Source organism: Schistocerca nitens, chromosome 11 (assembly GCF_023898315.1).
Source record: "Schistocerca nitens isolate TAMUIC-IGC-003100 chromosome 11, iqSchNite1.1, whole genome shotgun sequence".
NCBI lineage: Eukaryota > Metazoa > Arthropoda > Insecta > Orthoptera > Acrididae > Schistocerca > Schistocerca nitens.
In genome coordinates, this window is record NC_064624.1 from 147,305,963 (window position 1) to 147,317,986 (window position 12,024).

At 41.4% G+C, this 12,024-nt stretch overlaps 1 protein-coding gene across 19 annotated transcripts in view; it reads left to right on the forward strand.

Annotated features, from left to right (window-relative positions):
* LOC126213414 (eukaryotic translation initiation factor 4 gamma 1-like) overlaps positions 1-12,024 on the forward strand; it is a 786,084-nt gene that overhangs the window by 529,916 nt on the left and 244,144 nt on the right. For 17 of the 19 annotated variants that reach the window (XM_049941158.1, XM_049941157.1, XM_049941144.1 and 14 more), the window contains 2 exons: positions 6,308-6,610; positions 10,885-11,163. In XM_049941158.1, the coding sequence (XP_049797115.1) occupies positions 6,308-6,610; positions 10,885-11,163 (582 nt within the window). The remainder of the gene's footprint in view (positions 1-6,307; positions 6,611-10,884; positions 11,164-12,024) is intronic. The other 2 variants (XM_049941149.1, XM_049941156.1) reach the window with 2 other exon arrangements.

The window sequence follows — 12,024 nt, forward strand, 5'->3', positions numbered from 1 at the left end:
TCCACAAAACTACTGTCCCATTTCCTTGATATCGATTTGTTGTAGCTTAGAACATTTTCTGAACTCCAACATAATGAGGTATCTCAGATAGAATGATCTCAGTGCCAACCATGATATACTGAAAGCTTCGGATCAAGGCTGTAAGATGCAGTATTTCTTGATTTCCTAAAAGCATTTGATTCAGTGCCACATCTACGCTTGTCATCAAAAGTATAATCAGTCTGGGGGATTAAGTGAAATCTGTGTGTTGAGGGCAGCATGTTACCACGGATGCAGTGTCATCGATAGATATGTAAGTAACTACTGGTGTGCCCCATGGAAGTGTGTTGGGACCGTACGGCTTATGTGGCATATTAATGCCCTTGCAGACAATGGTAATAGGAACCTCGGACATTTTTGGAGGTGTCACAGTCTCAGAGAAGGTGCATAAATATCCAGTCAGACCTTGATAAGCGTTCAAAGTGGTGCAAAGATTCGCAGCTTGCTTTAAATGTTCAGAAATGAATTGCACATTTCACAAAACAAGAAAACATTGTAGCCTGTGACAACAATATCAAGCTGTCACTGTTGAAATTGGCCAACTCGTACAAATACCTGGGTGTAACACTTTGGAAATTGAATGGTCTTGTAGTTTCATTCGTGAGTGAAGCAGATGGTAGAGTTCAGTTTATTGGTGGAAGACCGGTAAAGTACAGTCAGTCTACAAAGGAGACAGTTATAACTCATGCGAACAGTTCGAGAGAGGGACCCATACCAAATAGGAGTAACAAGAGGTATTGAATGTATACAGAGGAAGGCAGCACAAGTGGTCAGAGGTTTGTTTAATCCGTGGAAGAGTGTCACAGAGGAACTGAATGAACTGAACTGCAGGATTCTTGAAGATGAACTTAAACTATACTGAGAGAGTCTATTAACAAAGTTTCTAGAACTGACTTTAAATTATGACTCTAGGAATGTAATACGAGGGTGAGTCAAATGAAAACCTTAAATATTTTTTAAATACTATTTATTGTGCGGAAGTGGTACAAAGCTGTATCACTTTTCAACATAATCTCCCCCGTGCTCAGTGCAAGTCCTTCAGTGCTTCAAAGTGCATAAATTCCTTTACAAAAAATTCTTTTGGTAGTCGGTGTAACCACATATGCACCGTGTGGCGTACCTCTTCATCAGAACAGATCTTTCCTCCCATTGTGTCTGTAAGTGGTTCAAACATATGAAAATCACTTGGGGCAAGGTCTGGTGAGTATGGTGGATGAGGAAGACACTCAAAATGCAGGTCTGTGATTGTTGCAACTGTTGTACGGGCAGTGTGGGGCCTTGCTTTGTCATGTTGCAAAAGGACAACTGCTGACAGCAATCCACGTTGCTTTGATTTGATTGGAGGCCGCAGATGATTTAAGAGATCTGTGTATGATGCACTGGTGACAGTGGTCGCTCTAGGCATGTAATGCCTTTTTCGTCCCAAAAGAGTCTGCATAACTTCCCTGCTGATGGTTTTGGTGGTTAGGAATGGTGCCATTCCTTGCTCACTCTCTTCATTTCCGGTTGGTGGAAGCAAACTCAGGTTTCGTCCCCAGTAATGATTCTCGCAAGGAAGCCATCTCGTTCAAAGCGCCGAAGTAGTTCTTCACGAGCATCGACACGTCGTTCTCTTATTTCAGGAGTCAGCTGCCGTGGCACCCATCTTGCAGACACTTTGTGAAACTGGGGCACATCATGCACAATGTGGTGTGCTGACCCATGACTAATCTGTAAATATGGTTCAATGTCATTCAGTGTCACTCGGCGGTTTTCCTTCACTACGGCTTCAACTGCTGCAATGTTCTGTGGAGTCACAACTCGTGCCTTACCTGGACAAGGAGCATATTCCACTGAAGTCACACCATTTGCGAACTTCCTACTCCATTCGTAGACATGCTGCTGAGACAAACATGCATCACCGCACTGAACCTTCATTCGTCGATTAATTTCAATAGGTTTCACACCTTCACTACGCAAAAACCAAATAACAGAACGCTGTTCTTCCATGGTGCAAGTCGCAAGTGGAGTGGCCATCTTTATACTGTTGCTGCACTATGCTGCCACCTACAGGCCATTTTGCACGCTGTTTGTAGCACGCTTATCAACTTACAGGATAATGGCTCAAAATTTCGATTTGTTAATCTGTTCGCATTAGTTTTGTTTGATCAGTTGTCAGCGGGCTCATGCGCACATGCGTGTGCAGTACTGAAGTTGTGTATGAGCAGTGGCTTCTCCTGCTCGTGGGTACTGGAAGGATGGTTGTAATAGCAGCGAGCAGCTGTATACAAGCAAAAAAGAGAATTTCGTTGCACGCCTATGCTGCCAGATCGTGCTAGCTTTGAGTGATCTGAGTTATAGTGGGTGGGTGGGGCAGCTATTCTTAACATGAACCCAGTTTATGTTTCGTGATTTTTGTTGTTTTCTCTTTGTTCACAGCTCTCATGTCAAATGAAAACAAAATGTATTTCTGTGGCTGGGAGCTGTCAACTGAATTTAAATACGTTCACATGATTATCAACAACTAAGAGTGTTGTTAGCTTTTTTTTCTTATTTTATTTTATGTCCCCATTTAAGATGTGTTATTAGCTTGCTTTCTTATTTTGTTTTATGCCCCCATTTTTGACAATCGAGCATGCATTAATTGTCTTGCTAAACAATGAAATTATTTTTTTGATTAGCTAAAGAAATTTTGCTGTTATTAATCTTCTCAGCAGAGGCAGCAAATTTATTTGAAACCTAATGTCATTTTATTCTATTGGTTAGTTTCAACTTTTTGCTGAATTTTATGTGCACTTTTGTCTTTTGACACACACACACACACACACACACACACACACACACACACACACACACACGTCTGTGTATGTGCGGATGGATATATGTGTGTGTGTGTGTACCCGTCCTTTTTTCCCCCTAAGGTAAGTCTTTCCGCTTCCGGGATTGGAATGACTCCTTACCCTCTCCCTTAAAACCCACATCCTTTCGTCTTTCCCTCTCCTTCCCTCTTTCCTCACAAAACAACCGTTGGTTGCGAAAGCTAGAATTTTGTGTGTATGTTTGTGTTTGTTTTTGTGTCTGTCGACCTGCCAGCACTTTCATTTGGTATGAGGGAAACATTCCACGTGGGAAAAATATATCTAAAAACAAAGATGATGTGACTTACCGAACGAAAGTGCTGGCAGGTTGATAGACACACGAACAAACACAAACATACACACGAAATTCAAGCTTTCGCAACAAACTGTTGCTTCATGAGGAAAGAGGGAAGGAGAGGGAAAGACGAAAGGATGTGGGTTTTAAGGAAGACGGTAAGGAGTCATGACAAGCCACCATTTCGTGTCACAGCACCTGAAAGAAAAACTTGTAGGTATTGAAGTGGTCGTTTTGATAGGGTAAGAACTATTAATTTGTCATTCAAGATGCTCTCAGTGTTTCATTGGGAGAACACTTGCGCCACACTGCTTCCATTTGTAGTTTACCTCGATGGTAAAGAACTACTATACATCTAAATCATTAACGACTGCCTTTACCACGATATCATTGCAGGTCATTCATTCATAATGAAGTTGATTCAATATTTGAAGTATGATAATAGGAGAAATCAAGCATAATTACTACTTTAGTATTGAATCTGCAGCCTAGGACAATAATTTAAAAAATGTTATCAATTTATGTCAGCATGAAAATAACTTTGGCATCCATTCAGAGTAAAATTTCCTTGGAACCATCCGTGGAAAATCTCTTTGTGATGCAATTAAAGGAACAGGTAAAAGATTGGCAGCTCATCCTGGTGAGCAGAGGCCCTTAGATAACCAAATATTGATGCCTCTTGATTGGTTCAAGTTATGCAATGTCAAATGTTTTGAGCATCATCCTTTTTTGTTATACAGCAACAAATAGAACAAATTAAGTTTGATCAGGAAAGAGCGTTTGCTGAAGGCTACACACTTTCTGAGGCCTTGTTCTATCGCCTTCAGTTTCATGACCGTTGCACGGAACTTCGCAATAATACCTTTGTGTACACTGACGGCTCTCGGACGGACCGCGGTTTCGTGTGCTTTTATCATTGGTGCCGATGTTTCTTTGTATTGGATTCCGTCTGGCACACTGCTCACTGTTTACAGCAGAGCTGCTCGTCCCGTATCAGGCCACAGAATATATCCGGCGACACAGGTACACCGACAGTCTCTTAGTGCGACAGGTCCGGGAAAACTTTCCACTTGTTCACTCTTCGTGCAGCCACGGTGATGTTTATGCGAGTTCCCGGTCGTGTCTATCTCCCAGGAAACGAGGTTGCTGCCGAGGCTGCAGTCCTTGTACCTCGACTAAGTTCTTATTTTTGTGTTGCCATCTGTCAGGAGGTGGTGCCACTTTGGCATCACTACTGGTCCTCACTTCAAGGGAGTAAGCTCCAGGTTATGAAGCCGGTGGCTCGGACGACCTTCTCTTAGCCCTCCCGCCAAGAGGAAGTCATTTTAACTAGGTTGCCTACTGAGCACTGTCTTCGTAGCCATCGCCATTTGCCAAGTGGTGCTCCTCTACCACTTTGTACACATTGCACCCAAGTTTTAACTGTCTGCCATTTCCTGATGGAATGACCTTTTTTTAACATTTACATTCCCGCTTGGATTTGCTGTCAGACTTGTCGGCCGTTTTAGCAAACGACTTGCAGGCTGCCGACTGTGATTTAATTTTTCCCGTCGTAGCAATATGGCAAAGGCCATTTAATTTTTGGTTCTGGACCTCTGTTCCTCTGTAGTGTATTTTATAGACTTTTCTCCATGTCCCTGTTTTTAGCTATCTTCTCTTGTGTCAATCGGAGTTGTTGATTAGTCGTTTTTTTTAACTCACTAGTTGTTCTTGTGCCCTAAAAAAATGCTGAGACAAGAAGAATCACCTCTTCAATCCTGTTGGTTTGGACAGGATCAGAGTAAGTAGCGTTTCCAATGATGCTGCTGAATTCGTAATTAATGCATTTCAAGCAGATGAATAAATTCCAGTCTTAGTCAGTTTTATACACCCTCATCCCCTCCCTGTTCTTTCCACTGACCATTTAGTAAATATACTGGGTTCCAGAGCAACACATGTGTAAAACCATAAAAGCACCGTAGACATAAGAAAGCCAGTGTGATTATTAAGAACGTAAAGAAGCTAGTTTCCGCAATTAATTTGGTCTGAAGTGGAGAATAGTCATCCCAGTTGTACAGTGTGTTTAATGTTCTAACTTTGTGGATTTTCATTCATTTTATTGCTGCTTATTGCTTTAAATTGATTTGTACATAACTGCACTTGTGTTTTTAAGGACATAGAAGCAGTTTCCTCAGAACTTATTTTCTGTTGACTCTTTAATGTCATATTAGAGCAAAAAGCAGTGTCTATGAAGGTAATAAATTTGAGTGATGTTTTTCGGACATTAGGAGGCATTTGTCAAAAATTGAACTCTATAACTTCGGAAGCATTAAAGACTACTCTTTCTAGATATAGCAAGACAAAAAAGATTAAAGAACATAGAGTTGACGTGTGGGGCCACTAAACTACCCAAAATATGGCATCCACAATGTTCTAATGTAATTGGCAGGTTTACATATTTTGATAGGAAAGGATTGAGGCTCCTGTACAAAAAGTCCAAGAAAATAGCAGGATATGATACCAATTCTTGGCTGAATCTTCCATAAAAATGTAATTTATGGCTAGTTGAACATGGTCTCTGCAAGTTGAACAATGAATTTTCTGCTAGTTTAAAAAAATACAGTTGTCACCGTATACATTTAAAAATACCATCAGTAGTGTAATTCAACACAAACAGTGGTTTAAGCATACAAAAGCAGGGGCTTACAAGCTAAGAGTACCTTTCACAGTACCGCATGCATGTAGGTGATGAAAACTTGGGACCTCTGTCCACGAGAGGCTGTAGAAATGAAACCAAAGGAGATCTCAAGCTAAAACATTGTAAATATTCATCCCAGACATTGTGGAAACTTTCCATAACATTTCACTAGGTTCAGGAATTGTGAAGCAGGAATCTCTGGTCTGCGAGACATGGAATGACTAAAAGTAAAGATGGAGCTCAGTATGTATGTGGGAATGCCGTGTCCTACATCACGTTTTCATGCAATTCACAAAGAAAGTACCAAATAATTAAAGTTTTCTCCAAAAATATACACAATACAATTATTTCAGAATTGTTTGGAACTGATAACGCTGAAACGTTAGTTCGAAGTGAATAATAAAAATGCAAGAATCTGCTTAGAGTACAGTTGAGTGATGCAAAGTGGTCTCGTCGCAGGAGTTGCAAGACGTCGGCGGCACCCCCGTAGTGAGTGCACGCACCAACGCACCAGCTGTGGAGGTAGTGCACCGCCGTGAGCACTTCCCAGCACTGAAGGGTTCGTCAGCCGGAAGTGCTCTGGGCACCGGCTCGACAGTTACCGGTGTTACCGGCCCACCGTCAGCGGCTTCTCCCAGGAGGAAACCGCCGTCGGCATCGACACCTCCGGCGCTGGTATCGCAGGAGAAGCCGGGGTTGCCCACTGCAGCCTCAGTGCCGTCGCAGCAAGCTTCGGCGTCGATAGTTCCTCCCATCTCTGTGGTGAGTGTTTTCCTCTGCCTCTTGTCAAATTGTCTGTTAGATTTATTTAGTCAAATGTGCTTACGAAATTTTATGCGTTGTATATACTAACTGGCTAATTTCGTGAGACTTGCAGGTTTGGATGAGAGGATAGTACAATGTGAAAAATAATCCTTCCTTTTTAATATGCATTCTCAAGTGCAAGTCAGACTTCATTGCACAGTCTGTTATTTGACAAACAATGTAATGCAAGCCCAATATTGATTTGCATCTTCAGTGTACATTTGTTTTCTGGCAATTTGGTAAAGTGCACATGATGATCCTCCTCTTCAAATATCCAGATGTTGATTGCTGGGAGGTTAAAGTCCTTCGTAAGTGACCTAACCCAACACTACGAAAGTGGGAGTGGGGTTTCACAAGCAATGAAACGTCTCCCACCCCCCCTCCCAATCCTTTTTACTTGGCCAGTTTTTTGATTGAAAAAATGGGGAATTTGTTAAGAGATGACATGGGATATTCCTGCTTCAACCGCTATAGTTTTTGAAGTTGTGATATGTGGCAGCACTATACACAACCTTTAAAATGGCAGACATAGTGGAGGTCCATTCAGAGCGGAGAGCTGTCGTTCAGTGTCCTTTGGCAGAAAACCAGAGCACTGCAGACATTCGTCGGCACTTACAGAATGCCTGCGGAGACCTGGCAGTGAACAAAATTAGGGTGAGCCGTCGGGCAAGGCATTTGTCACCATTGCAGAGAGGTCGCACTAACCTATCCGGCCAGCCGACAGCACACAGCGCAAACCGTGGAGTGTTAGAATGTGCAGACACTCTCATTTAAGATGATTGACGGATCACACCCACAGCACAACTATACATTTCTGTCGATAGTGCTTGACATATTCGTCCACCAGTTGGGCAGTTCCTCACCGCCTACGAGAGAACCGTTCAGAGCAATGAAGGACCTTCTCTGCGGAATTGCTTACATGTTAAGAGGCGGATTGTGACAATTTTTTGTCCAACATCGTTACATGAGATGTAACGTGGGTTTATTACTGAAATCACACCTCAACATCTCTCCCCAAAGAAAATGTTCCAGTCCACACCCTCAGCCGGTAAAGTCATGGTGACAGTCTTCTGGGATTCTGAAGGTTGGATTCTGTTCGATGCCATCTCTCATTGTGCAACAATAACCCCTGAAGTGTTTTGTGGCACCCTCAGGAAATTGGAGAAACGTCCTCGATGTGTTTGTCGCCTCAGAAATGCAAAGAAACTACTTCCTCTCTGTGACAATGCAAGGCCTCGCACAAGTCCGTGCACCTGAGAGGAGCTCACAAAACATCTGTGGACTGTTCTTAGTCCTCCAACAATCTAGCCCAGATCTCGTACTTTCAGACGTACATTTCATTTGGCCCAATGCAGGGTGCACTCCACGCGAAACAGTGCACGGCTGATGCGGCGGTTGTTGATGCAGCAAGATATTGGCTTTGATGTCGACCAGTAGAACATCGTCGTACGTACGTAAGGCCCTTCCAATAAGGTGGTGTAAGGTTGTTTCATTTATCGGTTATAATTTTGGAAAAATAATGTTCTATAGCCATAAGAGTGTGGAATAATATGATGTATTAAAATCGTTGAAACAACCAATGTGCGCCCAGAAAAAACTTGTTGCATTAGTTATACAGCACCCATCACAGATGTTATACATATCTGACATCACTTTCCAAATTGATTGGACAGCTATAGTGTGGAGTGTACCCCAAATTTGTTACACATCATTGGTAAACTACACAGACTTCGAGGAGTCTGTGAAAGTTCAACAAGTGGCAATAATGCATTATCCACAATCAATAAATATTGGCTTAGAAATTTACACAAATGATTCTAAAAATTTGACAGTGCTGTACAGTAGTTCTGCGCTGACTGACTGAATATGACAGCAGCTCTGCAGAAACTGACTTCACAAACGTTATTTAATGATCATATGGTGCGGACTGATTGTGAATTTTTCCTTCGTGGCTGGCACAGAACTTAATGTACAGAAGACTAAACTATAGCTGGCTAGATTGTTCTTGAGTCAGTTAAAGCTGTAAACCCTTTCATGTAATTCCAACACATGCAACTGAATTCTCTGATTTTAAAGATGGTGCTGAAGCATTGTTGCAGTGCATGTAAGAAAGATTTTTGAACACAGAATGATCAAAGTGTCCCATATTCTTGCCTCTCAAATAACTATTGTAAACTTTTACTCTGAAACAAAACAGTTGAAAAATGTTGTCGTATTCGAAAGAATAAAGACCTTGGCTGATGTATCTTGTGCTTTCTCACCAGAAGACCAGCCATGTTAATCAGTTGCAAAACAGAAAAACCAATTGACGATGTTGCCATTTCTAAAGTGCAAGTATTCTACAGTAAACTTTGTAACATCTGATACCAAGAATGAGTTTGTGTGAGAAACAGAGAAATATTCCATGATATTTTCTTATTTTATTGTAAAAAAAATAAAATAAATTAATGGTTTTTGTTGACTACAGATCTATCAGTTTAAAACATTACTGCTGTATTTCAGCACTTAATATTATCACAAATGATACATAGTGACACGGTATTAATGGCAATCACTTCCCTGGTATGGAACTTAGAATGTTCTCAATAAATTACTTATTTTGTAATTTGTCTCATAACATTTTTTTTGCAGTGGTGAGGTGAGCAGCATGATTCTGTGGTATCAGAATACCTTCTCAATCAAGGTGCAACCTAGACTGTTTGTTGCATCGTCCACAGCACCTACGTAGACAGGTGTACGGCAGTCATCAGAAAACGTTAAAATGCAAAATTTTTGAAATTTCAACATAAGACTAGAGTGGCATTTAATATATTTACATTATGTGCCATTATTTTGATTAACAATTGGTTAAATACCTTTAAGGCAATAAAATTAGTTGGTTCTACTTCTATGAGTGGAATATTGTATGTGCAGCCTTAAACTTGGGATTCGTGTAAGGCTGCCAAGAATTTTCTGGAAACTCAAATTCTCTGATATAAATATTTTAGTAGCTCACATTTTATTTTAGCAGTAAAATTACAGTGTTGTATTTTCAAAATGATTACTTTTTAAGGATTTAACATTCTAGAATTCTTATGATTACAGTAATTTTGAATAGTACTGACTTCGAAATACAGCTTCCAGAAAAGATGTTGAATAGAAAGGAATGAAGGAGGATTTTTAAATAATGTGTGTCACTCCTAATACAACCAATTAAGGGTAGTTCTATTTTAGAGTCAAGCGTTTTTCGTGGATAATAAATTTTGAATATTTCTTTATATCCACTGTTTCTGTGAAAAAATAAATAAAATATTACTTGTGCTGTTATCGTTTGTGTGAATTAAAAGTTGAATAACATGATTGAGTACAGCTTTAAGAACAATTTGGAGTTTTTGTGTGTGCACATTTATGTATTGTGTTTGTAAAAGAGAAAGCTGAAAAAATAGTATTAATTGTGGGATGGTAATATAGCAAGTGAATGTACTTAACATTGTTACGTGAAATTGTCTGGCTGCAGCTTTCCTCTTCTTCTATACCTCTCTGAACTCCGAGCACTGTGGGAGTGTGGCAATTACCTTTCTTTTCCTCCTCACCCACACAACCTCCCATCACCACACTGGAGTGCTAGTCGGGAGCACGGCTGGAACGCCTGCGACCATCTTCGGCCTTCCCGTTCCGATTCACCCATTCACCTTTCCACTCTGCAGTCAAGAGTGCTAGGCACAATTGGGGTTGGTGTGTGTTTGCTAGTGTGCCACAGATTGGTGAGGCCTGATATAAGTGGCATGGCTTTTTGCTTTATGTGGCTGTAATTATTATGTAAGTGTCTGTATGCCTTGACAAGTGCCCGATTTTTGGCAGTGACAGCTATTCGCCAGTGACTGGTACATTTGTTACTTACTTTATTTGTCTTTATTTACTTTTTTTTTTTATTATCTGTTCATATAGATCACTTCCAAATGGCTGTCGAAACCAAAAAGGCTAAAAGTGAGAACATACAGACAGCTAGCCAGTAATTATAGTCAACTAAAAGCAAAATTTTGTCATTGAGAGTTGTATCCAGCTGTGACCCCAGTTTGAAGGAATGACGTGAAGGCACTATTGCCCAGTATTTAGTGAAACTCCTGTTCCTCATCCCTGGACAGCTGTTACATGTACTAGAGTGCCAGGTTATGTGTCCACTGTCAGGAAAGATCCAAATCCTAAGTGCCATCCACTGGCTGGAAGTTATGTGTGGCCCGTAATGTCCGCAGGCGTTCCACCCGCCGCAGCGCTCCGGCACTCCGCCGGTGGCCCCCTCGGAGCCGGCCCCGACCGTCACCGTGCCGCCGGCAGTTGCACCGGAGTCCGCCCCGCAGGCCCCCGCCCCCGTCCCCGCTCCCGCCCCCGCACCGGCTCTGCCGGCCCTCGCCAAGCCCCCGGCGGCTCCTCCCACTCAGCCAAAGGTAACTCCACACGCGCAGGCAGCGTGCTTGGGGAGGACAGAGAATGGGCCAGCAAACGGCAGCGTGCAAGTGAAAAGCAAGAATTTGGTAAGCATGTGGTAATGCCACACAGTGATATAAGTTTTCTCTTGCAATGTGTCTTACCAAGTTGTTGGCATTCCCTTGCTTCGTGAGGCCACACTTATTAAACAAAATGAAACATTGTTGGGAAGAATGACAGGTACCTGCGGTGATTTACATGTGTTGGGGGGAAGGGGGTTAGCATAGTCTGGAGATTAGACAAAAAATTCTTAATAGTTTCTTGTTGTTTCAAAAGGATAAATCACATTATAAAACTGTAAAATCATCAGGATACAGAATATGAGGCTGGTATGTATATAAAAAAGGTGAAATTTCTGTGTAGCCTGTAGGTGTGTAAGGCAGCAGATGAGCTCTTCTCCAGCGGAGTAACGTTTTCCATCCTCCCTTCTCAAATCTCTCTCTCTCTCTCTCTCTCTCTCTTTCCTCCGAAATGTTGGACATGTACAAATAGTTTCTTCACTTTTGAATCTATCTGTTGACAGTACAAAGATTTCATTCGTGACAAGAAGCACTGTCTCACTGTCATTTCATTGTAATTTTATAGTTATGTTGTTTCACTGTGCTATGTTAACACATCGACTGCTAATTAAAATTTCTCTCTTACGTGATGGCCTGGCCGCAGGTGCCAGATAGTTACCTCTTAGGAATAAGTTCTGTGTAAAGGAAGATACAGAAACATTCGTAGTAAAAACATGTCATTTACAGGTCTTTGACATCGGGGACAGATATGGTAAACAGTCTGAACGTGGCAAAACAGCATTTTTATTTTCACATTTAGAATAAACGAACAGAAAAGTTTGTACAAATATTTTAGCTTTAGACCTAAAATATATACTTTCGTGTTACTAATGGTAATGAAAATAGTTT